We start from the raw sequence: 27,137 nt of genomic DNA on the forward strand, positions 1-27,137 counted from the left end.
ATTATATATATATATATACTCTTGATGCTTTTCATTGTTTTTAACCGATTCCAGGAGATCCAAACGCACCAATTATTCTATATTTCTTATCATTATATATTTTCATGCATAACATATACCAAAATTGCATTATTAGAAGAAAAAATGCTAAAATCAGCCGGTCCTCTCCATACTATCTTAGAATTTAGAAATCAAGGAGCCAAAGAAAAATCCGACTTAAAAGGGAAAAGAAAACCATATTTTCCTGATCAATTTATTTATTTTATTTAAAATAAGATGATATAATACTAACTATTTCTAAAATAATAAATATCTGCTATCTAAAATATGTTTTCTTAAATAAAAAAATATTTTCTAAAACATTTTAATGTTATGAAGTGAAGAGAGTATGTTTAAAACTATCATGAGAAAGTATTAGAAAAAAAAAACGTATGGCGACAACGGCGGCGATTTTTCGATCTCGGTTTTGAGCGATGTGTTCCGATGAGTTTGGGAGACGGAGAGAGGAACTCTTCTGTTCTCTGATGGGTGAGAGAAAGCAGGGTCAGATCGGAAGTCTGATTCTGTGTATTAAAAGGTTTCCTTCGATTTTCTCTGAGTATGGATTTAAATCAGGAAATTCGATACAATCGGATCTTAAGGATTTGATCTGGTTGGATTTGCAATTCCATTACTGGGATAATGAAAGGATTGCGTTTGCGGGCTTGATTGGGGATCCAGTTTCGGATTCGCTGAAATTTAAGGTGACGACTGGAATCGTATATTTGCGGGTCTTGATTATACGGTCTTTGTATTCTGCGTGGATCTTGGGATATGGAATTGATGGTGGGAAGAGTTTCGGGTGGTCTCTTAGGATCCTGTTGATTGGGATTTTCCATTATTGGCGACGAGGTTATAGGATGGATATTCGAGTATTTATTTGGGACCTGGTTCTCTTTCGTTCCATCTAGGTTTCATTTCTTCTCTTATTCCTTAGTTCTATCTGGTGTGTTTTGCGGTATATTGCTGTGGTTAGTGCTCGGGTCTTGGTGTTGGTGGCTTTCTCTATGGCTCAGTCAATGTTTCTCAAGGGTAAGGCTCCTTTGGTGCGCACGGAGACAGTTAAAATCTCCAACTCGGTAATGGCTCAAAGGATTCAGCAGTTTTCTCTTACCCTTATAGGGAGATTGATGAATCCATCGATGCAACGAATGGAGTTTCTGGTGTCCACTATGCCTAAGATTTGGAAGCTTGAAGACAAAGTGGTAGGAGCGGATTTGGGGCAAGGTACATTTCAATTCAATTTCGCAGAAGAGTCTGATATGCAAGGAGTCTTACAAAATGGTCCTTACCATTTTGATAGCTGGATGATCTCCTTGGTGAAGTGGGAGCCCATCATTTCCTCAACTTATCCCTCAGCTATCAACTTTTGGGTGAAGGTTTCTGGTATTCCAATGCACCTTTGGGAGTTTGCTACATTGGAGGCTATTGGCAAGAAGATTGGGTTTATTCGAGACATTGATGAAGAAACCGGCAGTGTTTGTGTTACAGTTAATGGCTTCAACCCCCTCCTCTTCAAGATGGTGGTGCCATTTGAATCGGGTGATGAAGTGATTGTTTCACTGGAGTATGAAAAGTTGACAGGTTATTGTGACAACTCCTACCGCCTCACTCATGATGAGAGAAGTTGTCCGGAGCTTCAAAAGGGAGTTGGAGGTCAGGGTTTTGAAAATCAAGGGGATAAACGTGGAGCTCAACGTCACCAGGGGGTTGCAAAACAAGGTGCTTTTCACACTGATCGTGGCTGGGAAAAGCCCAAGAAGTCGGCTAAGAGAGCCTTGGATTTCCAGGTTCACGATTCTGTTCCAGGGGTGGGTAGTTCTGGTCATTACCAACAGGATCGACAGTTTGGTTTGGTTTCGTATTGTGAAGCAACGAAGGGTTTGGGAGGCAAGAGTGGGGGTCAGATGGGTTCACGAGAGTTCATGGGTCAGTCTTCTTCACATCCCCTTAACCGCAAAGGGACAGGAAAGGCATGGCCAAAGCCCATGTATAAGGTTAAAGTTGGTCACAAGGATAAGCAGTTACAAGATATCTTTGGTGGGAGCTCCGCGGGTCCTGATCAAGGTATTCCGCTTCGAGATACAGAGATGGAGAGCTCTCCTAAAAACGGAACTGGGAAGGTCGGACTTGAGTCGGAGTTTGACGAAGCTAACGATGATCTCCTTGAGGAAGGGGAAGCTACAGAGGAATATCTTCATGAGGAAGATGAGGTCGCGGATGATCAGGGTAATACGGTCTCAGTAGAGATGGGGTTGGGAAATCCAGCGACTAAGGAGGCCAATCTCCAAGGTATTTCTTCATCCTCTTCGCTTGACTTGGCTGTGAGTGTCGTGAGTTCAGCTTTACAACGGGTGAGTTTAGGTCAAAAGACAAAAGAGGTAGTACGGAGGTTGTCGAATCAGACTAAGTCTGTAGTCAAAAAACCGAATGTAGTCAAAAAACCGGCTGTGTATTTAGCATCTCCCGGTAAACGCCTGCTAGCTAAAGCTTTGTCTAAATCTGCAAGTGCAGGTGAAGGTAACAAACAGAAACGGTCAGGGAAGCAAGGGAACAAGGCCATGGATGGCAAACCTGCTGGTGGGGGTCGACCAGTAACAAAGGGGATGGTGGCTCTCCTGAAACCACCGGCTCAAACGTGAAAATCTTGAGTTGGAACTGTCAGGGCATTGGGGCAGACCTGACAGAGAGTTCTTTGGGAGATTTGTGGAGGAAGCATCGTCCGGATATTTTATTTTTGTCAGAAACCAAAAAATGTTTTTCTTATTTACAAAAATTTCAGAATAAATTTGGTTATGAAAAATTGTATACTGTTGAACCCCGAGGGGCAAGTGGTGGTTTGGCTTTATTTTTTAAAAATGAGTTAAATTTATCTATTCTCTTTGATAATGATCGTATTATTGACACACAAGCCTTGGTTGGGCAACAATTGATATTTTTGTCTTTTGTTTATGGGGATCCAGTCCCTCAACATCGCGAAAAAGTTTGGGATAAATTAATAGATATTGGGTCTTTTCGAATTGATCCCTCGTTTATTATTGGTGATTTTAATGAGTTAGTTGGGAACCACGAGAAGCAGGGTGGTGCCTTGCGACCAGCATCTTCATTTCAGCCTTTTATTTCAATGCTTCGACATTGCGGGATGCTTGAATTTCCTTGTTATGGAGAACAATTATCCTGGCAAGGGAACCGTTGTAATAATCAAGTGGTTAGATGTCGACTGGATCGAGCCTTGGGTAATGAGGATTGGCATGGGTTTTTTCCAAATTCGAAAGTGGACTATCTGGAGATGATTGGGTCGGATCATAGTCCCATTTTAGCAACCTGTTTGACGACGATTTGGAGACGGCAAAGGCAGTTTAGGTTTGATAAACGATGGTTGGGCAAGGAAGGCTTAGTTGGGGCGGTTGAGTCAGGGTGGAACCGGACAAGGAACTTTCGGATTCCGGGTTTCGTCGATAAGATAAGGAATTGTAGGAATTCGATCTCCTGATGGCGGAAAAATAATGTTAGTTCTGGTCCGTCTGTCATTGCTTCCTTGAAGACGGCGCTTCAAGAGGCGAAAATGGATGATTCGATTCCACAGGCGGAAATTAGGGACATTGAGAGGAAACTAAAAGAGGCGTATCGTGATGAGGAAATTTATTGGCAACAGAAAAGTAGAAAATTCTGGCTAAGGGTGGGGGACAAAAATACATCATATTTTCACGCATCTACCAAACAACGGCGAGTGCGTAATAGGATTGTTGGCTTATTTGATGCCAATAACGTTTGGAATGAATCAAGTTCCGGCATGGGGAGGATTGCTACATCATATTTTGAGGATCTTTTTAAGAAATCGGATAGTAGGGGTATTTCCAGAGATGCTTCAAGCAGTTACTCCGACTATTACGGATAGTATGAATATAGCTCTGACTCGGGATATTTCGGAAGCGGAAGTCCGAAAAGCTTTATTCGCCATGCACCCGGAAAAAACCCCAGGACCGGACGGGATGACGGCTCTGTTCTTCCAACGGTTCTGGTCCTCTCTTAAAGGGGATTTGGTGGCCCTGGTTAGAGAATTTTTTCGAACTGGTAATTTGATCCGCTTCTTAATGAGACTAATATATGTCTCATTCCAAAAGTGGATCTACCGCAGCGGATGGCTGAGTTTAGGCCAATTAGCCTTTGCAACGTGAGCTACAAAATTATTTCCAAAGTTTTGTGTTTTCGGCTGAAGCGTTTATTGCCCGCCTTGGTTTCAGAAACACAATCAGCCTTTGTTTCTGGGCGTTTAATTACAGATAATATTTTGGTAGCTCAGGAGATGTTCCATGGGCTAAATACTAATTGTCGGTGTAATTCGGAGTTTTGGCTTTCAAAACGGATATGAGTAAGGCATATGATCGGGTTGAGTGGGATTTTTTGGAGGCGGTTATGGTCCAATTAGGATTTGATAGAAAATGGATTTCATGGATTATGTGGTGTGTCTCGTTAGTGTCGTACCAAGTTCTCCTGAATGGTCAACCCCGGGGTTTTATTAGGCCACAGAGAGGATTACGGCAAGGAGATCCTCTGTCGCCTTATCTATTTATACTTTGTACAGAGGTATTGATAGCTAATATCAAAAAGGCTGAGAGGGAGCAGAAATTAACGGTTATTTCCATTGCCCATAGTAGTCCTACTATCTCGCACCTGTTGTTCGCTGATGATAGTTTGTTCTTTTGTAAGGCAGAGGCAACGGAATGTAGGACGGTAATGGATATAATAGGTAATTATGGTAGAGCCTCAGGTCAAGAAGTTAATCTGGAAAAGTCATCTATCATGTTTGGGAAGAAGGTCCCGGAGGACATACGATCTCAATTGAAATCTGTTATTGGTATTTCTAAGGAGGGCGGTATGGGCTCCTATTTGGGTATTCCTGAAAACCTGCAGGGTTCAAAAACTAAGGTTTTTAGTTATGTCAAGGATTGATTGGATGATCGAGTAAATGGCTGGTCTGCAAAGCATTTATCGAAAGGTGGTAAGGAAATTATGATTAAATCAGTGGCTTTGGCACTTCCAACACATGTTATGTCATGTTATAAATTACCACAGAAGTTGACATCTAAATTAACGAGTACTGTCTCCACTTTTTGGTGGAAATCTAATGATAAGGCTCGAGGTTTGCACTGGGTTGCGTGGGACAAACTATGCAAAGATAAAAGTGAAGGGGGTTTGGGTTTCCGAGCTTTGGAACAATTTAATGACGCTATGCTGGCCAAACAGTTTTGGCGATTAATTCACAATCCGTCATCTTTAATGGCCCGGGTGATGAGAGGACGATATTTCACGAACAAACATCCTCTTATGGCAAAGAAACCGAATAATCCTTCTTTTGCCTGGCGGAGCATTTTTTCAACTAAGGGATTGGTGGAACAGGGTGCGCGATGGGCTGTAGGTTCTGGTTGTTCCATTTCGGTTTGGCGGGATCCATGGTTACCGGATATTCATCCAAGATCTGCAAATGGTAGGGGGAGGTTTTTGCTCCCGAGTTTGATGGTTAATCATTTAATTAATCCAGTTACAAAGGATTGGCATTTGCCTATTCTAGAGGAGTTCTTTGATCCGGTGGATATACCACTTATTTGGAGTTTGCCGGTTAGTAAAACTTTTCAACCCGATAGATTGTTATGGCATTATACTAAGTCAGCCAGGTATTCGATAAAGTCAGGTTATCGGTTAGCCCGGGAATTAATAGCGGAAGTGGAGTATGGGCCATCGTGCAGTTCTCTGCGGGCTCAGTCCTGGAAATTAGATGTACCTCCGAAGATCCAACATTTTTTCTGGCAAATTGCCTCGGGTACCCTTCCAGTGTTAGAATGGCTCGCGTATCGGGGAGTTCGTTGTGATGTTTTCTGTAAGCGGTGCGGTTTGGCGACGGAAATGGAAACTATTAACCACGCACTGTTTGTTTGCTCCCGGTCGCGCAGTATTTGGGAGTTGGTCCCGATGCTGTTGGAACCGGGAGGTTTTCCATTTGCCTCGATTTATGCGAATTTAGATTTCATATTTTGGAGGGCGTCTTCTCAAGGCGGGGCTTCTGATATCATCTCTTCTCTCCCCTGGATTTTATGGTCACTTTGGAAAGACAGGAATAAAAAGGTTTTCCAGGGTATTGAGCTAGAGCCAATTGAGATTATAAATCAAGCGGCAACTGATAAGATAATTTGGGAGGATGCCAAATCTTATTCAGTGAACAATCCCCTCCCTCCACCCGTAGTGGAGGTGAGGGATTCCTCTATTTTCTGTCAGGTCGATGGTTCATGGAAAGGGACCGACCCTTTTCAGGGTTTGGGTTGGTGGTGCTGTAATGGTGATGATATTACGCTTCTTTTAGGAGCTCAGAGCCTTAGACGTGGCCTTTCTCCCCTTCATACAGAATTGCAAGCGCTGATCTGGGCTTTGGAGTCTTTACTGGCGGCTGGAGTGAGTTGTCAGGCCTTCGAGACGGATTGTGCAGAGCTTGTTGCGATGGTGCAGTCGCCAGATGATTGGCCCGCTTTCACGAATTTATTGGAGGATTTCTCGCAGCTTCGCTCCTTCTATCCATCCTTCTCCCTCGTCAAGATTCCCCGCGACGTCAACGTAAGAGCAGATTGTCTTGCTCGGTCTTCAAGATCTTTACCTTCCGAATCGTTATTTGTAAACTCTTATCCTCCTGTTTAGGCAACCAATCTTAGAGTTCTCTTTTAATTAATTATTAATGTGCGGTTGAAAAAAAAAAAAAAAAAAAAAATGTTTTCTTAACGAAAGTAGCTATTCATTACCAATTGCTTGGCCTGTTGATTTTTTCCGTTTCTTTTATAAAACAACATCAAGATTAATTTAGGCTCTTTGATTTTCTTTAGTTCTAGATTCAAGATTAATTGCATTATTTAGTTATTGTGACAACATTTGGAGCTACTTATTTTTGTGCTAATTCGGGTTCACACTTTCGAATGAAGCATGTTGCATTACCCTATCCACAAGACCAGCTTCGAGTTAGTCACGTTTCTTTTGATGATCAGCTTGCGGATGCGCCACTAAACCTCTTATGAAATGAAAAAACTTGCCGTTTTGTCAACGGGTGAGTTAATACAAGGATTGCTTGCCGTTTTGTCAACGCATCCCTCGTCTCTCGCTCTGCTATCCGATTGGCTAAAGTCTCTAAAAGTGCTGCTGCGGGTGCTACAAAAGTTTTCATTTCATAAGCCCGTATAGATAAAATAGCCTGATAGTTTACAACACACTTGGAACATGTATAGTTAGGAACTTGAGTTCTAATCCCTCCATAGTGCATATATACCACAAACAAGAACAATGAGAAGCTCTCTCTCTATACAAACAGGAGAAGAACAACGTAGCAAAGCTCACTGGTTCCTGTCATTAGTGTTGACTGTTATCTCCAAAAGCCTATCCACCGGTTGTCTACAGATGGGACAGAGGTTTGTCTGAAACCTCAAAAGTTTTGCACAACCGCTACACATACACTACGAATCACAAAAAAAAAAAAACACAAATCAAAGTTAGCAATCAATCAGGGAAAAAACAAAAGTACTAGTCTTCTTTCTCATATTATCTCTAAGGGAAAATTTATATGCTTACCATGTGCCTGCAAGGTAAAACAGTGGTGTCTCGTGGCTCTGATAAGCAGATGACACATTCTTTTCCTCTCTCATTAGCATCTTCTCCATTATCATCAACTGTAGTACCAATCCCATAAATCTCTTGAAGAACATATTTAATCCCATTCACCCACAAGATCTGCTTCACCACTCTCGCCTTGTACTCACCTTTACGATCTTTCTCTAAAACCGCATGAGTTATCTGTCGGTTCGGTGTCTGAGACTCCGGATGATCGTCTTCTCCTGATGCTACCTCTGCTTTCACTGCCACGTGATACACATCTGTCTCGTATGCCTCAACCAAATCCGCCTCAGACAAAGCTGAGAAATCAATCCCTGTTCCACAAGCCTGCTTGAATCTCTGTCCCAAACCTTTTGGAAAACTAACTGTTGTGGGTGGAAACAGATCCTCCTTTGTCGCAATAATGTTACATTCTTGGCCTTCTTTAGCAAAGAACATCACAGTGATGCTGTTGAATCAAAAAACCATTAAAAAAAAACCTTTTAGCATTTAAGTAATCTAGCAATTACACTCTGAAAAGTTTGATCAAGATCATTTACCTTGCAGGAACAGAGGCGTTAAAAGTGAAGGAGAGCAAAAACTTGCCAGGGTTTTGATCATCAGGCTCAAATCTCAAAGTTTCTTTCTTCAAATTGATGTCGTTCCTTATAGTCACTGCTTTCGGGTGCTCAACGTACGAAACCGAAGACGCCATCTCACCATAAGGATACCTAGCACAGTCTTGATGTTGGTACGGCGACGGATAATTGCCTTGGTACTGAAGATTAGGGTTTGGATACGGCGACGACGTACGGTCTCGGTGATATTGGGGGCGGTTTTCACCGCTAAATAGATTTCCCATGATCCACCTTTGCGAAAATCGATTACACAAATTAAAGATGAAACAAATTAGGAGGAAGATGATCGGGTAAACTGAAAAAACTAGGTCAATATCGAAGAAGTTTGAGAGAGGTCAACTAACACCTGTTTGTTAATATGTGGGCTAAGATACAACTAATGGGCCACGCTAATCGACCCATAAAATATTGGTTTAGTAATGTTATTTACTTCACTCAAAAGGGATTACTTGCGCTTGAAGGTTTTCGTCTGTTGATCTCTCCTACCTTTCTCTAAGCTTCTCTTTTGCGTTAGGTCGGTTACTTCTAAACCGTTACAATATCTCCCATTGACTACAAATAGGCCGCCATACACTAGCCACTAGGGATACAAATAAGAATTTTATTAACTGTTTATACTAGTATTATGAATCTGTTTTAACTCTTCCATCACACTAGGGATACAAATTATGAATCTGTTTATTACAATCAAAAGATGAAAGTCTGGTGTTCATACTAGCGAATCAAAGATGAATCTGTTTATTCATACCTTCGCGAATTATAGTATAAACAGATTCATATGACTAAGCTATGCCATTTTTGCTATAAACAACTAAACAAGTCTCGTGTGATGGAAGAGTGTGTTTTGTTCACTTCTCTTAAGTCAAAAAGGTTGTCTACTTGTCTAGTTGTCTTCATGTCGGGTTTTAATTTGGTTAAATGACTTATAACTATAAGTCTATAAGAATCACTTTCAAAGATTTCTACTGAAGTAATTTGGAAACTCTACAAGTCTTGAAAATTTTCTCTGTCTGTATATATATATTTTTACAAGCAGTACCAAAAGAAGAATAGGAATCAGTCAGTGAAACATCTCTTTTTTTCGTTTGCGTTTGACATTTAAATTTAAAATTAACAAAGATTTTTGTTCTGAATGCTTCTTTTAAGGATCTTCTATGTAATGAAAATGTACTATTGTAAAGAGTCTAAAGACACAATGCAACAAGAACATCTTTGATTTCATTGATTTTAGTTCCTCTCACTCGATCGATTAAAAGCGAAAGAAAAAACAATTACACCGAAGGAAAATTCACAAAAACAGCAAGTAGAAAACACAAATATGAAAGTGCTAGAAAACTGCAAGTGACTGATTTAGATTTGTACAGAGATTACAACTTCATTTTTATTATTATTGAGAATCTGGTTTTGGTGGGTTTTAGACGTTGGCAGCACTTCTGAAAGATCCGAGAGACTTAGAACCTGAAGCTCTCAGAACGAACTGGTGGTAGAATGCAGCAATCGCAGCTCCAATGAATGGTCCAACCCAAAATATCCACTGTTTGTATTCATCAAAGAAAGTTCAAAATAATTCTTTCCGTAATATATATTAACATAATAAGCTGAATATAATGGAGAAACAATGAGGTCTTACGTGGTCATCCCATGGCTTGCTCTTGTTATAGATTACGGCAGCTCCGAAACTCCTTGCCGGGTTAATTCCGGTTCCGGTGATGGGAATGGTGGCCAAATGTACCATGAACACCGCGAATCCTATTGGAAGTGGCGCCAACACCTTTCATTACATCAAATTCAAAATTATTAGTGAGACTAAAATCGAATGACACTATATACCATTACGGTTTTGGACCTTTGGTTAGGTATGTATAATCAAATAGGCACTACATATAAATGTGACTCACCGGAACGTGAGAGTCTCTGGCGCTACGTTTGGGGTCAGTGGCAGAGAAGACGGTGTAGACTAGAACGAATGTACCAATGATCTCTGCAGCAAGACCAGTCCCTGTGCTGTAGCCATCAGCGAGAGAGTTGGCTCCCCCACCGTAACGGGTGTAGTAGGAGCTTTGGAAGGCTTTGACAAATCCAACTCCACAAATCGCACCCAAACACTGAGCGATGATGTACAATACGGCCCTAGGCAACGACACTTTACGTGCCAAGAATAGCCCAAATGTCACCGCTGGGTTAATGTGACCACCTAAGGTACACAAAAACAGAGTTGAAAATGTAATCAGTTGATAATTTAAGGCACAACATGTAATTAATTAACCGGTTTCAGTAATTGTCAAGACCGGATTAGTCAATGGCTCAAAAATATAGCTTAGATTTGAGATGTATATGTATATACTTATAGTTCGGATAAGCTCAACCGATCTAGTCATGACCTTATTAAATGTTCTATTAGGACAAAACTCGTTTTTCGTCTTTGGAACCTAACATTTTGAACCGATTAAATTGTGATGTCAACCAAACAATACTTTTTCCTTGCAAAAGTAATTAAATTCGAATAAATCAAAACCAAAATAACACCAAATAAATTTATAATGATTTCAGTTTTACTTGACTTATTTTTAATTGTACTTAAAAAATTCAAAGATAAACCGGATAATCTGAAACTAAACCGGACCAAAACCAAGAGTGAAGAAGATTCATTACCAGAGATACCGGCGGTGCAGTAGACGAGGATAAAGATCATACCACCAAAGGCCCAAGCGATACCGAGGATTCCAACACCGCCGCAATCAACGCCGCCGGCCTTAACGTCGGACTGAATCTTGTAACCGATGACTGTCAAAACGGTGATATACAAGAAGAGGAGAGTAGCTACGAACTCGGCTATGACTGCTCTGTAGAAAGACCACTTCTTTAGCTCCGCCCCATCAAAAAACGGAGCAGGCGGAGGATCTTGATAGTCTCTTGTCTGAAATCCTTCTCCGGGAACGGCTTCCACATCCTTCGCCATAGTTAACTTCTTCTTCTTCTTCTTCTTCTTTCAAACCAAATGGCTTCTTTTTGCTTCTCTGTTGAGTGGTTAGTGAGAGGAACATGTGCTCTGTTTTTATAGTGAGAGCTCTCCTCTCTTGTTTTAATTACTTTATTTTTGTGTATATTTTTTTTGTTGTTATATTTTAAAATGTATTTTTGCAAACGTTATATTATGGCTTTTTTTTTTGTTTTCTATGTCTAAGGTTTTTTTTTGGAATGAGAGTTTGTTAAATCCTTTTAATAAATTAAATGAATAAAAAAGTTCTATGAATGATTATTGTGACGAAAGTAGCTTTGACAAAATGATTATAAGCTAGCTGTCCTGAAATAAAATTCGAACCAATTCTAATTAATGATTGCTTCATATATATCTATATCATACATAATTTAGACAAGAACCCTAGTTTTTTTTTTAAGTGTTGAAATAGTCAAATAAATTAGTAGATTTAATTTTTTGAGTTTAGTTAGTTATATTCGTTTCTAGTAGAGTTTTACGTAGTTCTTTGAACCAAGTACCCATGACAACAAAATTTGATCCAAATCTACTGAACATGCGTCTGTAAATACATAATAATGATATGGGATTAGTTAGTTTATGATATCATAAGACAAGACTTTATATCCACTCGTATATATTACTATAGTTGTTTTTATATATCTCCTAGAAATTGGAGGTATATCAATCAGTGATGAATGATGATGATGGTGGAGAGCTATCAGAACCACAACTTTGAAATATTTTATAAGTTTTGTGTCATTCAAAATTTTCTATTTTTTTTTCTGGTAAATAATAATGGAGGTTTTATGTTTACTTTAACTTAGCCTCGCCGCCCCATCACCTAAATGTCATTTTCTTTAAGACCGACCCAATATACTATACTATCAATCAATATGGTGCTCTCTTCTTTTTTTTGTCTTATAATACCATAGCCTGTCACTTTTCACAATTTTAAAAGCCGCAACTTTATGTTCCATTGCATTTTAAAATTATAATTTTACGTCCACTTTTAATCCAATCAGCACTTTCATTCTTCAAAACACATAACAAAACTCAAAAACTTTATATTGATCCAACGAAGCATGGCTAAGTTCTTCATTCCAACTAAGCATGGTTAGCTATGCTATTGGTCAGATATGAGATATGTATTGGTTCAGTATCATTAGAACAAAATTTGAGTGTAGTTACTGTACGTGTACAGAAATGTTATTCTCTTACTTATAATTTCTTATAGTCATAAGATCTAAGTGTTAGATAATATGTCAGTGAACTAATCCCTTTGTAGTTTCAATACAAAACTAGTTGATAATTTTTTTCTAGTTTTAAGATCTAACATGAACTAACCAAAGCCTAAACGAACCCAATCCATAAATGTCCGTCGGTATATCACACTCTAAAACCAGGGTGTAAAGTTATGGTACCGTTTTGTGGGGGTGGGTCGAGATTCCCACTCAAGGTTAAAATCTTACTAATGTGGCTGTGTTGGCTAAACGTGACACGTGAAAGGGTGGCTGGCGCGCGTGACTAATCCCGACCCTATTGCTCCGACAAACGTATCATCACCGTCCATTCTGATGTATTCCAACTCAGCACAGCCGTTGTGTAAACTCAACCACTCTCAAAACGCCACGTTACGAAGACCCTACCAATCATTTGCATTTTTCTTCTTTCAATCCTAATTCCAATTTCCTTGCACAATTCGAAAAATCGCTGACAAGTGACACAACAGACTGAAAACGAAAATTGAACAAAATAAATAAATAAAATATATTGTTGACAAAACAACCAAAAAAAAAAAAAATGTGACAAACCAAAAAAACAAAGACAGGAGATGAAGTTCCATGGTTAAAGTTTTGCCATGTGGCAAACCTTATCGTTTTGGCTACGTTGGTCGGCTACTATTAGACGAATATTCCACGTCAGCTGTCTATTTTTGTTTATATTTTTCTAAGATAAACAATTATGCATTTTCTATCTAATTCGTTCTATTGTCAATTAGTTTTATATTGTCAATTGGTAAATTTACACTTTCTATTCATAGAAAAACTAGCATTAACCTTATCTTAATGTTCTATAGACAAATCGAGTAAAATATAATATGACGTTGTTTTGTTTTGCATAGTTTTTGTCCACTAGTCATTCAACCTAAAGTCGAATTCGAAACAACATATTTCGGTTTATCTTTCTTTGAAATTAAAACTTTATTATACTTGCATACAATTCAATGATAATCACTTGGGATATATATGTACATCCAAATGTTATATCGTAACGTCCGACTAATATTTGTGTGTAGAAAATAATAGTCATACAAACTTGTCGTTGATCATTGTAATTTGTAAACCACAAAATTATTATCTACTAATATCGAACCCGACAGCGATTAAATTTGAAATTCTAGTCCTAAATAAATTTACACCTTTTTACTGTATGTTTTAGATATATCATGTATGAGATTTTATTTTATTTTGTTTTAGTAATGGTAGATCGTTAAAAATGCAAACAGGTTTAACTACAAGAACATCGTAGATCCGATCTTTACCACAAGAACATGGGTTTAAATTTTCGTGAAATAACAATATACTCTATATGGCTTCTCATGATATAGTAGTCACTAACTCACTATAAAGTATACAGTTACTAATATTTTGTACGCACAAAGAAGTTACACTCCTATCAATTTCTCAACGTTTATTTTGTTGATGGGTTCTCAAAGGTCCAATTTTGCGGCCAGTCCAGTACAATAATGTGCCTTTTTGGGGGTACATTGACGTCTCACCTAGATTGTCTTTTGTTGAGTTACGTATTAGTGTTAGGGAAGCCACGTCTTTAGAATAACATGCTACGAATTAAATACTACGTACCCTCTGTTATTCATGATGAAATAAAGTGCTATAATTATGTTATTAAGAAAATATTAGTACCATTTTTGTGTTTTTTGCAAAAAAAAAAAAAATATATATATATAAGAAAAAATCTAGTCATTTAGCATAAATTAGCTCTCGCCCATCACCATATGATCATTTAGAGTAATTTTCTTTCACTCCCTCTGTTTCACTTATTCTCCCTCACGGTGGCCTCAACCGTTGGCCAAAGAAAAGAAAAACAACAATAAATATAAAACATTTATCAACTAGAAAATCTCAGTATCTCACTAAAATCAATAGTTCTTTTTATCACCCCTTGTTTTGTCGTTAAACATGACAGAATATTGCGTTCTTGGCTTATTATTTTCGTTCCATTTTCACAATGTCTTATTCTATTTTAGGTTGGACCATTTCTGCATGCGATAACGAGTGGTTCCTAATTTCCTAAACATTATATGAATTTTTATTATTAGTTACTGATCTTATAAATTAAAAGTCGAAAGGATATATTGTTTCAAGTTAAACAAAAATAAATGGCTGTGATCAAGTTATATTTTCTATAGCAACAAAAGATATATTCAAAATCAGTAAGTTTATGTCTCCACCGTTTTATCGATAATTATAAATGATGAAACAATCATAATTCTTCCTTGCCATTCAACATTGTTGTCAAATTGGTAATCTAGGAGTCTAGGACTGACGTTTGTTCTGCCTACGCATATGGTAGAAGTTTGATGGTGCTTTGCTATGTTATGAGTACGTGTTCCATGTTTAGGCACATAAGCTCCACCAAGGTGTTAAGGCGTTTCTTAATTTGGGCTTTATCGGATTGCTCTGTTTTCACTTGAACTTCTCCCAAATACATTGTTTTAGATTTAGACAATTAGCTATACTGAAAGTGAGCAATTTTATTCAATCAATAGATCGTGACTACTGTCCAAATACAGAAGGCATATGGGAGAAGTTTGATGGTGCATTGCAATACAATTGGCACGTGTTCCAAGTTTAGGCAAAGGAATCCCTAAATATACGTTGTTTACTCGAGTTTGAAGAAACATATTGTTTTACACTATTTGTTATTCTGCAAGTGAGCATATTATATTCATTCAACATATAGGGACTAAAATATAGAATCTACGCTAAACAATCAAAAAGCTCGAGAATAACATTTTAAGACTGAACAAACGAGAGAAGAAAAAGTTGTAACAAATGACTTGAATTTGATATTGTGAGGGCAGAGAATTATAAAACAAGTGCCACAGTGAAAACAAACAGGTAAAACAAGATATCTAAAGAGAAGCTCAAGATTTAATAAAGATCGCAAGTTTAATTTTCTCTAAAAATCACAAAACAGAGAATACAAAGTCAAAACTTTTTGCCAAAAGAAGTATTGTTTTACAATCAATCAGAAACTGTCCAAAAGACAATGCAATCAAATGGCCATTATCCATCTCATGAGAAGAAAATTCCATGCAACAAAACTAAAGTCAAAGTAACTTAAAAGTAAAACCCTATAAGAAGAATCAATAGGACAAGGCTAGTTGCAGTGAGAGATTCACACCAGGTCTAAACAAGATGACACCAACTGCTCAAGTAGATAGTTTCGGATAGTTATGCACAGAACACTAAAATGCAGTGATCAAAAACAATACTAGACAGTGTTACAAACAAACTGAAATTCTCATCTTATAACCACCAAACTGCTAATACCATATTCATCTACAACCACTAGCCAAGAAACAAGCACATTCCATAGTCCATACAATATCAAGGTCCCAACTTTGAGCAAAACATACAACACCAATGCAGTTTCAGATTCTAATTATCAAACAAAGACACATTTGAGCTTAAACAAAACATGTCCACAAAAGCAGAAATTAAACTACGAATGATAGAAGAAGAGAAAACCATTGGGGTTTTTGAAACATAGAACAATAATAATAATTCAAAACTTGAGTCATTCTAATTGAAACATGATAGCAGCTAAGTTCCCAAACAAAAACAAAATAGGGTAAAAGAAGGAGAGATAGAGAGATAACAACATCATTTCAAATTCCCATTTCAGAAGAAAAAAAAACACCATTTGTTCCTTAATTCTCAGGAATATCGATCTCACCTTCTTGAATCTCCTGCTGAAGATCCTTAGGGTCTTTCCCATCAACAGTGCACCCCACAGAGACGCACGTTCCAAGAATCTCCCTCACAGTTCCACTCAGCTCCTTGGCGATAGATCTTGGCCTCATTATCCTAGCAATCTCAATCACATCATCGAATGAGATGTTACCATTGTGCTTAATGTTCTTCACCTTCTTCCTGTCTCTCTCCGGCTCCTTCAACGCCTTGATGACGAGAGCTGCAGCTGATGGGACGACAGTGACCTTAGCCTGACGGTTCTGAACAGTCAGCTTCACTGTGACACGGAGCCCTTTCCATTCCTTGGCCGTCTCCTTGGCGATGTCTTCTCCGATCTTCTTCGGTGCGAGACCGAGAGGACCGATCTTTGGAGCTAGAGAACTGGCGGCTCCGACTTCACCTCCGGTTACACGGACGTACACATCGACGATCTGGCTCGGGTCCAACTTCGGCGGCATGGTTCTGTGAAATGGAGAGTTTCGCTCTTCTTCTTCTCAGTGTGGCTCAAACGAAAAGAGAGGCTGCTGCGAAATGAGCTTTTTAGGGTTTTTTGAAGTAGAGGAACGTATTAAGTGGTCGAAACTAGGGTTTCTTTCGTTCCTATGCTAAATTACCAACTTGTCCTTTCGATACGAAAAGGCCCGGTCCAGTATTATATTGGGCTTTGTCTTTCATCTTTTCGACTGAGCCCGTTTATACTTTAATAATCTTTCGGTACAATCAAAATCTCGGTTTAGTTGAACCGTATCAACTTCTCAACTAACCCAGCAATAGAGGTTACTGTTAGGAGTGACGACGAAAGAAGTTGAATCTATCGAGAGGCAAAATAAAAAATCCAAGCTTTTCTAGGGTTTTACAGATCTGCGATTATCAATCACTGTTCCGGGTACTTCTTTCTTAGTCTAATTCGTCTCTGAGATTTGCCATTTTCACTAATTTCGTATTTTGTTTGAGAGATTTGTTTTTTTTTTTCTTCTTTCAGTTGGGTTGAAATGACGAGAAAAAAAGCCACCGTCGTCTTGCCGCAACCGATTCGTCGTTCAGCGAGGCTAATCTCTATGCAGAATCGAGATAGTCAAGTGAAACCCAAGAAAGATCTGGGCTTTTTCTCGGAGCCGCCGAAGAAAACTCGCCGGGAAGTTCTTAATGAAGTATCCAAGAAATTAGTGTACTCACTCGATAGTCCAATGGGAGATTCGAGTTCGAAACAATCTCCGGGATTGAAGATTTCGACTGATGGGTTTCCTTCTCTGAGACGGTCTCTTAGGCTTTCAAGTAGGGAATGTTCCGGTGACATAAAAGAGAAGTCTGCATTGACCTCATCTTCTTCTCGCACGAAATCGACGACCACCACTGTTTCGTCTTCTTGTGTTCTGAGACGGTCTCCTAGGTTTTTGAGTGGAGGAGGATCTGTGAATCAATCTTCTTCTTCTTCCACTGGGAGGAAATCAGGTAATAGTGTTTTGAGTAGATGTAAATCTGTTTCATCTGAGAACGGTAAAGGTGGAGATGGTGTCAAATCTAAGGATAGAAGTAGAAGTCGTCTTCGTCCTAAGACTAAGCAGTTGTTTAAAGGTTGTGATGATGATAGTGAAGAAGAAGAAGAAGAAGAAGAAGAAGAAGTTAGTGTCTGTTTTCTTAGTCAGAGGAAAAGGATGAGAATTACAAAGCCTAATGAGAACGAAAATGCTGTGCCAGAAGCTGATGAAGTGAAGAGAACGGGTAAGCAGAAAGAAGAAGGATTGAAGACAAAGAAGAAGCATGAGACAGGGAAAGGTGTTTTGAGTAGATGTATTACGAAATCTGTTTCATCTGAGAAAGGTAAAGGTGGAGATGGAGTCAAATCTAAGGATAGAAGTAGAAGTCGTCTTCGTCCTCGGACTAAGCAGTTGTTTAAAGGTTGTAATGATAATGAAGAAGAAGAAGAAGAAGAAGAAGAAGAAGAAGAAGAAGAAGAAGAAGAAGAAGAAGAAGAAGAAGAAGAAGAAGAAGAAGAAGAAGAAGAAGAAGTTAGTGTCTGTCTTAGTCAGAGGAAAAGGAAGAGAATTACAAAGCCGAATAAGGACGAAAATGCTGTGCCAAAAGCTGATGAAGTGAAGAGAATGGGTAAGGAGGAAGAAGAAGAAGAAGAAGGAGGATTGAAAACAAGGAAGAAGCATGAGACAGGTGGATGGACAGAGGAGCTGGAGTTAGCTTTACAGGGAGCTTATTTGACAGTGAAGCCGAGTCCTCATTTCTGGAAAAAAGTTGCTAAGATGGTACCTGGAAAAACTGCTCAGGAATGTTTTGATAGAGTGAACTCAGCTTTGATCACTCCTCGTCAACATCAGCCTCGAAGATCCAGGGTAACAAACTTATCCACGATTCCGCAGTTTTCACTCTCTGCAAGCAAACTACTGAAACCTAATTCACCAAAGACTAAGGTACGACAGCGCAGAAACAATCTCTCAAAGAAGACGGTCAGGCATCTATTGGAGAAGCAAAGTCATATGGATCAAGGTAGTGGATTTGATCTCTTCTCAGTTCTTGAGCCTACCATCTCACGGAACTTTCTCTCAACTCCAATAGAGAAAAGGCAAAGTCTTCCGAAAATCCTGGAAAGTCCAGTGCCTTGTTCAAGTAAAGACCAAACAACTCTCGTCAGTCCTCCAGTCCTGAAACAAGTCAAAAACAAGGCATTGCATGAGAGGTACATTGATCATCTGCATCTCAGGGAAGCTAAAAGAAAAGCAGAGTCTACTCGATTTGCCGGGAAAGAGAACAGAAGACCTAATGAAATTCAGAAGAAGGATTCGGTTAAAGCAGCTAAAGATGCCCTTTTGTTTGATGTTCAAGAGGCAATCCAGAAGCTCAAGGGTCTGGAAGCTGAGAACTCATCTAGTTCTTCAGAGTTTTGCTATGATCATGCTGAAACTGACGAAGAAGATTAATCAGTCTAGTTTCTAAGTTTCTAACCAGATATGTTTGATTGTACTAGGGCACAGAGCGTAGAGATTAGAGTAAGGCATTACTGTGAACCTTTGTTTTGTAACCATGAGAGTGAAAACTACTTGTTTTGTGTGAATTTAGTTTAGCCAGATGTTGTATAAACAAATAAAATTGATGTTCTTTTCTATATGAAGATCAAATTTTGTTTCCTTGGCATGAAAAGTTTTGCATATATTATAACCAAAGCCAAAAGGTGTTAAACTTCCTCAGGTTGAATTACAGAAAAAGGTGATTCTTAGACACAAGAACACTTCGAGAGTTAAAGCCAAGTAGTAATTTACACAAAAGATTTTCCTCCCCCAGTGGAAATTTTTAGTTTATCTTCCTAATAAAAGATCTTCAAAATCTGTTTCCTTCCTTGAGTAAGATACATCTTAAATCCTCCTGCATCAAGTATTGATAGTTATATGTTTAGATAAATCCTGATTAATATCAGTCTTCAGAAGAGTAACCGATCCGCTCGATCTCCCAACAAAGCTTAGTCGCAACAATTTCATGGCAAGGCGAATATTCCTGCAACCGCAACAACAACATGGTTATATGCTTTCCATTTGATAATCTTTTGCATCAATTAAAATGCCAATTGTCACGTACCTCAAGCTTCTTAACAAGATCCTTAGCGGTAGGTGCAGAAATTATAATCTGGCGTGCAGTTGGACTGATGAACCCTTCTTCAACGGCTTTATCAATGAAAGAGAGCAAAGAGTTGTAGTATCCATCAACATTGAGCAGACCCACCTACAGGAAAGACAATGATAATTAGCTTTTAATGACTTTTTTTGGGTTTAAAATTGTTAACTGAAGTCTGAATCTTAAGAAGGATCATAGTGATTGGTCTATACCGGTTTGTTATGTATATCAAGCTGAGCCCATGTTATGACCTCCAAAAGCTCTTCCAGTGTTCCATATCCACCTGCAATATTTTAAGCAGAAGACATTATAATCCGTAAACATTATTATTGTTGTATGGTCAAATCACCAAAATACATGCTTCATCTGCAGAAATTGTCCTCTGTACAAGAGGATTTATCCTCTGACTCTATTTAGTATTCACATATGGACATGATTACAGAAAAAAAAGCAGGGTCGTATTGAAGAAGAAGACTTCCTTAGATGGGCAAAACATACTTTTTTCTGAAACTGTTTCAGGCTTTTGTCTTTTAACATGAAACAGGTAAGAAAAAATAAAACTTTGGTCACAGTTACACTATACACAAGCTAAATAGAGAAGTAGCTCCCAAGTAAAAGGTAAAGAGTAAAAAAGAAACAGAGATTGGTCTAATTTTCAGTGCGAGATGTGGATGGGTCAAGGCATCTGTGGTTATTGTATTCAATATTTTGTCCTTATAAAAACCCAAAAATCATTACAAAGCAAACCAATACATCTTTAAATTTTTTTAACTTGAAACAGTTGCTTTCACACTACAGCTTGAGTTTGACCAAGAAACAAAACATGTTTCTACCAATATTTTCTTCTTCCATCTTCTTTGGCAAAATCAGTCAAAAGAGTTAAACCCTTTTCGGTGCTATTTTCTAATCACTTTTTATTCTTCTTTAATGCTTTGATTTTCCACAGTTTAAGAATTTAAAAAGCCTAAATATGATGCTAATTAGATTCCTAAACAATGCTGTCACTAGACTTGACCAGTTTTTTTATCTTACATAATCATTACTTGTTTAAAGAACTGAACTTGTTGTAAGAGAAACGTACATAGAGAGAAAACAATAAGTAACAATAAAAACAGATGGGACTTTGAACACAATTTCAAGACTAACAAAAAAGATTTTGAGAAATCAATACTAACCTGGTAAAGCAATAAAAGCATCAGAGTGTCTAGCCATCTCTGCTTTTCTTTGATGCATATCTGCAACTGCTCTTACTTCTCCTACTGTTTCACCGGTCAACTGCCAAAATTAAAAATATTAACTACTAATCTTGAAACTTTAAGCTAAATTAAAAGGAACACAAAAAAAAAAGCAGCTTTAGACTGTTCTATGACCAGAAGCAATGATGGCATTGTTAGCAAATTGGCTTATTTTAAAATTCACTCCAAGACTTTAGGTAAGAAGCACTTCATCTTATTTTTTTCTTAACTGAAACTGTTTTTTTTTTTTTTGTTTCAATAAGCAAACTTAAAAAGTTCAAACTTTCTTCCTCAGGGGTTATAGCAAGCGTACCTCTCTAGGCATCAGTGTCTTTGGAATCACTCTGTGGTGAAATGACAAGAATGATGAGCAAAAAGAGTCTTAGTAGGATGTTTTGATCGATTTTAATTGTATCATCCTTAAAAAGTCTCTGTTTAAGTGATTAGAAGAAGAATTTACCCAATAACATGACGACCACCATCATGAACAGCTTGTGAAACCAAACCCATCAAACCTATGCTTCCACCTCCATAGACTAGATCAATGTTCCTTAAAACCTGTAAAAGCAAACAAAACAGAGAAACTTAAAACCATTGTTCTCATTACAGATAATTTGAGAAATGAGCTAAGAAGACAAATCAAAACCAAGGATACTCTCTTTGTACTATCAAACTTGGAGACAAACATTCTCATTCGGAAATACGTGGGCTCCAAGATCATAAAAGATTAGATATGTTAAGAAAAGGTGAAAAAAAAGAATCCTTTTTGAGTTATCAAAGAAGCACAAATTTATATCACATATTTTAAGAACGTTTTCAAAGTAGAGAAAACAGAGGAAATGCTCTGCATCTTTGCAAAGAGAACAAAAAAAAAACACACACAAACATATTCACAAACATCTGGTGAACATAATAAACAGTAAAAACCCAAAGAACAGAGAAGAGAAGCGCACACAGAGAGAAATAACAACAAGATGTGTGTAAAGTAAGAATACCAATTCGTTGCCGAGATCAACAGCAGCATCTTGGTAACTGCTTCTGTTGCCTTGGCTGCTTCCACAGAACACACAGATTCTTCCGAACTTTGACTTTTGCATGGTTTCAGTGTTGACCTCCATTGATTACGATAAGCTCAAACTTATAAACAAAAAAAAAAGTCGAAACTTTTTTTACTCTAATGAAAACAAAAACAAAACAGTTTTGGGGTTTTTGTTAATGAAATCTCTCACTTGGGTTTTGCTTCCTTACAGAACATAAAGCGACATGTACAAATCGTACAAGTGTCAAAGAAGATGAAGAAGAAGTGAAACTTTAGAGAGTTGTGGTGTTTGTTTTGCCTACTAGATAAAGCTTTCAAGTTGGGGGATTGTTATTATACTACTACTAGTACTAGTTATTAGAACAGAGTGCGTTTTCTCGTCATGCTCTCTCTCTCAATTTTTTTAATGGGGTGAAAGAGTTTTTTGTTCTTTTATATTTGGGATTATTTTCACACGTGAGAGAATGTAGCACGCGCGTCGCAGCCACCCGTTCATGTTGGCACGCGTGGACCACTTCTTTGTGTTTTTTTGTTGTTGGCCAAAGTTCACTTATTATTAGTATGTATGCTTACCCCAATTTTCTTTGGATATATAGGGTATATAAAAATGTTCATCATCTACTTATTCACTCCAAAGACTTTGGAACCGAAGAAAAGAAGAAGAATCAAAATGGGTATGGATCGGTGTTTAGGGAATTAGCCAAATTTATACTAATATGTAAGCTTACATATTAGAGAGATTTATGCAACCATGAATTTACCAAAGCTTTTAAAGCTTTTTTTTAGTTTTTGTATAGAAGAAAAAGTATTCGATCTTTTAGAGAGATTTATATTGAATTAAACTCATTTTTGAAATTAAATTTATATGATAATCATAATCAGTCTCAGTCCATCCATAAGACAGCGAAAACATATGCTTTAGGCCACATCTTATATTCTATTTTTTGGATTAGTTGTCAAGGAGTTTCTCTTAGCAAAATGGTTATGTAGCCTCTAAATGCATCTAAATTCCTGTTTTATAAAACACTACATATAAAAATTGCTTTAGGCCTCTATTTTCCTAAGAATCATAATTCATATATATACATCAAAATTAAAATTAAAAAATTATAACAAAATTAGATGGATACTTGAAAATGAAATAATCCTTACATGTTTTTCTATATGTTTGTTATAAAACGATTTAAAACTTGTCGTGCCGAAGATAATGGGAAGTGACAAAGAAAACATATTTAGATTAAAGAAACTGATTTAGATATAAAGCTACCTCACTTTTTGATTCCCTTTTTCTAGAACAGAACAAATTTTTCATTTTTTCGACAGTCAAAATAAATAAAAATAGAAATTTCATTGTCAACATATATCTGAACATGTAAGATGGGTCCAAATATAATTTACTTTCAACTCTCTAATATTTAAATGAAGGTGTGATCAAAACTAGTGATGAGTAAAGGAAGTGATACACAAACATGTAGCATATATACTCCATAACATAACATAATATGTATAACTAGAGGAGATGATGATGTCTGGGTTATGGAGGAATGAGCCATTGATGATTATCAATGTAGTTTTATATAAATAAGAAACACAAAATGAGTTTTATATATGGCCTTTTTTTTTAATTATCAATGTAGTCTCGTTTACATTTCTTTTTTAATACATTTGATTATATTCTGCTTTTCTTGCTTTTTTTTGTTCTAATGATAATGGTTTCGTAGATATCAAAAGCTCTCTTGGCTTTACCCATATCCCTGTACATTTGGATAATGGATATCTCTCTATTCCATGGCTATTTCCATTAAATTATTTAAATTATATCCGCATATGTTAGAATATGGCTTTATGTATAAATTATTCGTTATTCACCACAATGATATATTATTAAAAGGATCCAATGTGCTAACAAATGATTTTATTTAATTTAGAAATCCCTAATAGAGGATGACGTTATTGGAAATTAATTCGAAAGGAAATAGGTTTACATAAATACTATAAATATAATGTTGCCATGCTGGGTAGAGGGTATGATCGTGGAGCTTGGTTCAATGTAGTCAATGTAAGTAAAAATTGATTGTGCTTGGCTTCGAAGCAATGACTTATATATCAAAGTAGCAAGACACAGTGTAAGATATATAGAGTATAATATGCAAGTTTGTTCAAATGATGAGGTATATAGAAAACATGAAACCTTCTTGACATCGTTTTCCACGCCTCACGTGAAAACAAAAACGAAAAAGAAGCAAATTATTATTAGGGTTTTCATGGTTTTTTTCTCCCAAAAACTATATATGGATTTGGTGAATATATTTGAACTATTATTTTTCGAAGAGTTGATGATGAAGTTGTACTACAAGGCATAGTAGTATGGAACTGTTCTTAGGTTATTAAATGATCGATCTTAATCAATTAGTACTACAAGGCATAGTAGTATGGAACTAGAGCTAATTGTTATAAACCGTAGGCCACTAAATTGCCTTCTTCCACGGACATTAATGGACAGTACTAACCCCATACTCTCTCATACTTAATTGGACAGAGAGAATATAAATATTGTGCAAGAAAACGAAACTTTTTTAAAAAAATGCAATCCCAAGAACTCAGTGCAAGCTAAGCTGCCCTATCAGATTTATATATTGTGCGCGCGGTTTAGAGATTATAAACAAATAATTACTTCTTGAAACCAATGTGTATTTGTACCTGCATGCGGATTTAACTCTTTTGTTTGGTTTTCTTACTGCACTCCACATTCCTCTTGGGTTTCTCATTTTCAAACCTAATTTTGTAATTCTATTATACTACTATAATCGAATATACTATGATGGTAGACTGGTAGTATAGTGTAAAACGACATAATTAGTTAATTCTCGATATATTCAACATTCAATTGCTTTTGGTTTTGATTTCATAACATAAGTTTCTCTGTTTGACAAAAAAAAAAAAAAACATAAGTTTCTCTTTAGATACCAAGAGAATTGGTTTGTCCAAAAAAAAAAAAGATACCAAGAGAATTGTACTACTCGGTTAATTTGATTCACCATAAGTTATCGACTATGATGGTATAATGTTTTAAACTCGAACTAAATTTTTATCAAAAAAAAAAAAAACTCGAAGTATATTAAGGTTTGTTAACAATATAACATGGTTAAGTTATTTTAACAGCATAAAAATGTATTAAAAATCGAAACAAATTTTTTTTTTAAAAAAGCATAATAAATAGGGTCCATTTGATGGATGCATATGATGGATGTTTGTAGAAAAAGTGTGTGCGCCGAATACAGAAGAAGCAGGAAGAGCAGTGAAAAGGCTCCTCGCTTTCTAGTTTCTATCAGACAATTTACTTTAATTTTTATTTGATTTCCAACAAAATTGTATTCAGTTTGATGTTAATGAAAGAGCCTAATGACGACCATATGCACTGCAGCTGTACAAACAAGGGCCCCCATTTGCAATTACGACCGCCCAAAATCTGCGATGAGAGTACACCAGTCATTATGGTGTATATGTTAATTTAGATAAATATGATTTAAGTTTCCTGACATAATTAGTTACCTAACCTGATTGATCTCCCAAAGAGTTGAACAGTGTACTACTTACCTATCATTCCACGTTGAAAAACTCTTTTTCTTTTGAAACCGAAGCTGACATAGATGAGAGTGAGACTACTACTTTTATCTCATGATGAAATTATACTTAATGATGTTTGTCAAGGGGAGTAACAACTTAAACTAGTGTGTTAACAACTTAAGCCAAAAAAAACAACTTAAACCAGTGTGTTAACGCGCGCGCGCGCGCACACACACACACACACACACAAACATAAATTACACATTTACACTACTGATAGCACTTTAAACCACAAAAATTAATTACACAGAATATTCTTGAATGATACTTCGATATATTATTTAAGAGATGGGTTGTACGTGGAGTGCAAGTACCCAACAAAATAAATAAAAAGGTACACTAGGAGGCATGCAATAAAGTTTGTGAATTTTGAAAATGAAGTATAACACTCTCATACATTTGTTATCAATTCACAGTTTTCAGTTTAAACTCTTTTCATAAATCATATCGCTTATCTTGAATATATAGAAAGTTGGAATCACAGAAATTTCCACACTCTTGACATGGATTAAATATAAGTATATGTTTTATTCAATATACTCTGCACACACAACCAAAAAAAAAAAAAAAAGAGAAGTTACAACACTAACAAATTGTTGTAAAATCAAATTAACAGACCGTTCACAAGAATAGATTTTCACTTTTTTCATTTATAGGCCGATTTGTAAATATCATTGTGTACACACATTTAATATAAAAATAAATAAATAAACCTTTTAAAGGTTAAAGAATATTCGTTTCTAACGACATGTTTCTTCTTTACTATGTGGCTTAATAGTTGATTTAAAGGATTCGCGTACCCGAATTCACAAGACATTGTGTGTCATTTTCATAGGAGATATTCGCTGATAAAAGGATCACAAAACATAAACGAATCACCAAAATACGAGTTTGATTAAGGGAAACATTGTTTTTAAATTATGTTTATTTTTCTTATTCTTACGTATAGATAATTTGTGTTATAGAGATCTAAACTAGTGTTGGACTTCACCTATATCTCTATGACTATAACATTATATTCATGTTTAATAATACACGTCGTCCCTATAACATACGTACGTACGAGTATGTAGACATCATAAGGATTAATATAGGTTGAAGTTGATATACGAAAGACAAAACGAAAAAGAAGGAAGATAAAGGCCTAACTTGTAGGCAGGAAGAATGGTGGAAGTATGATGTCGAAAGAGCAAAGTTGACATCTATTTATTTGTGTGTTCTTTATTTTTGAGACATAACCTTCCCCATTAATTCACTTCAATGTTCCTTCCTCTGCTTTCGGTCATTTTGCTATGCCCCATTTGTTCTCAACTTTTCTCTTTTTTTTTTTTTCTT

The 27,137-nt window shown here is 36.9% G+C and overlaps 5 protein-coding genes across 8 annotated transcripts; 1 reads left to right on the forward strand and 4 right to left on the reverse strand.

Moving 5' to 3' along the window:
* Window positions 1-7,225: 7,225 nt before the first annotated feature.
* LOC104711907 (putative E3 ubiquitin-protein ligase LUL2) lies at window positions 7,226-8,625 on the reverse strand. Its single transcript, XM_010428686.3, has 3 exons — window positions 8,226-8,625; window positions 7,645-8,134; window positions 7,226-7,529 (listed from the first exon to the last, which is right to left on the reverse strand). Exons 1-3 carry the CDS (start codon window positions 8,525-8,527, stop codon window positions 7,410-7,412), a joined length of 912 nt encoding a protein of 303 aa, XP_010426988.1. The 5' UTR covers window positions 8,528-8,625; the 3' UTR covers window positions 7,226-7,409.
* Window positions 8,626-9,499: 874 nt separating this feature from the next.
* Window positions 9,500-11,852, reverse strand: LOC104711908 (aquaporin PIP2-1). The gene is made up of 4 exons (XM_087466561.1): window positions 10,956-11,852; window positions 10,202-10,497; window positions 9,934-10,074; window positions 9,500-9,837 (listed from the first exon to the last, which is right to left on the reverse strand). Exons 1-4 carry the CDS (start codon window positions 11,260-11,262, stop codon window positions 9,718-9,720), a joined length of 864 nt encoding a protein of 287 aa, XP_087322687.1. The 5' UTR covers window positions 11,263-11,852; the 3' UTR covers window positions 9,500-9,717.
* A 4,214-nt stretch (window positions 11,853-16,066) lies between these two features.
* LOC104711909 (large ribosomal subunit protein uL11y) lies at window positions 16,067-16,862 on the reverse strand. Its single transcript, XM_010428688.3, has one exon. It carries the CDS (start codon window positions 16,739-16,741, stop codon window positions 16,241-16,243), a length of 501 nt encoding a protein of 166 aa, XP_010426990.1. The 5' UTR covers window positions 16,742-16,862; the 3' UTR covers window positions 16,067-16,240.
* Window positions 16,863-17,013: 151 nt separating this feature from the next.
* LOC104711912 (uncharacterized) lies at window positions 17,014-19,420 on the forward strand. The gene is made up of 2 exons (XM_010428693.2): window positions 17,014-17,169; window positions 17,266-19,420. Exon 2 carries the CDS (start codon window positions 17,276-17,278, stop codon window positions 19,211-19,213), a length of 1,938 nt encoding a protein of 645 aa, XP_010426995.2. The 5' UTR covers window positions 17,014-17,169; window positions 17,266-17,275; the 3' UTR covers window positions 19,214-19,420.
* LOC104711911 (cytokinin riboside 5'-monophosphate phosphoribohydrolase LOG4-like) lies at window positions 19,412-22,698 on the reverse strand. Of its 4 annotated transcripts, XM_087466562.1 has the most exons (9): window positions 22,366-22,485; window positions 22,132-22,273; window positions 21,597-21,694; window positions 21,450-21,480; window positions 21,077-21,176; window positions 20,399-20,428; window positions 20,114-20,184; window positions 19,866-20,009; window positions 19,412-19,784 (listed from the first exon to the last, which is right to left on the reverse strand). In XM_087466562.1, exons 2-9 carry the CDS (start codon window positions 22,252-22,254, stop codon window positions 19,704-19,706), a joined length of 678 nt encoding a protein of 225 aa, XP_087322688.1. In that variant the 5' UTR covers window positions 22,255-22,273; window positions 22,366-22,485; the 3' UTR covers window positions 19,412-19,703. The 4 variants fall into 4 exon arrangements, with proteins under 4 accessions (XP_087322688.1, XP_010426991.2, XP_087322689.1 ...); XM_010428689.2 differs by having other exon boundaries at window positions 22,132-22,583; XM_087466563.1 differs by lacking the exon at window positions 20,399-20,428 and having other exon boundaries at window positions 22,366-22,546.
* Between the last annotated feature and the right edge of the window lie 4,439 nt (window positions 22,699-27,137).

This window comes from Camelina sativa, chromosome 9 (genome assembly GCF_030686135.1).
Source record: "Camelina sativa cultivar CO46 ecotype springtype chromosome 9, ASM3068613v1".
Taxonomy (NCBI): Eukaryota; Viridiplantae; Streptophyta; class Magnoliopsida; order Brassicales; family Brassicaceae; genus Camelina; species Camelina sativa.

Bases quoted from the DNA above. Each gene is read 5' to 3' on its own strand.
- LOC104711907 (XM_010428686.3), bottom strand. From the start codon at position 8,527: ATGGGAAATCTATTTAGCGGTGAAAACCGCCCCCAATATCACCGAGAC. The intron at 8,135-8,225 runs GTAAATGATCTT...TTGATTCAACAG, and splicing joins AACGCCTCTGTTCCTGCAAG to CATCACTGTGATGTTCTTTG. The intron at 7,530-7,644 runs GTAAGCATATAA...TGTGATTCGTAG, and splicing joins TTTTACCTTGCAGGCACATG to TGTATGTGTAGCGGTTGTGC.
- LOC104711908 (XM_087466561.1), bottom strand. From the start codon at position 11,262: ATGGCGAAGGATGTGGAAGCCGTTCCCGGAGAAGGATTTCAGACAAGA. The intron at 10,075-10,201 runs GTGAGTCACATT...ATGTAATGAAAG, and splicing joins CCAGAGACTCTCACGTTCCG to GTGTTGGCGCCACTTCCAAT. The intron at 9,838-9,933 runs GTAAGACCTCAT...GAATACAAACAG, and splicing joins GCAAGCCATGGGATGACCAC to TGGATATTTTGGGTTGGACC.
- LOC104711909 (XM_010428688.3), bottom strand. From the start codon at position 16,741: ATGCCGCCGAAGTTGGACCCGAGCCAGATCGTCGATGTGTACGTCCGT.
- LOC104711912 (XM_010428693.2), top strand. From the start codon at position 17,276: ATGACGAGAAAAAAAGCCACCGTCGTCTTGCCGCAACCGATTCGTCGT.
- LOC104711911 (XM_010428689.2), bottom strand. From the start codon at position 22,254: ATGGAGGTCAACACTGAAACCATGCAAAAGTCAAAGTTCGGAAGAATC. The intron at 20,429-21,076 runs GTTAGTATTGAT...TCATGTTAAAAG, and splicing joins TGCTTTTATTGCTTTACCAG to ACAAAAGCCTGAAACAGTTT. The intron at 19,785-19,865 runs GTACGTGACAAT...TTGCGGTTGCAG, and splicing joins ATCTTGTTAAGAAGCTTGAG to GAATATTCGCCTTGCCATGA.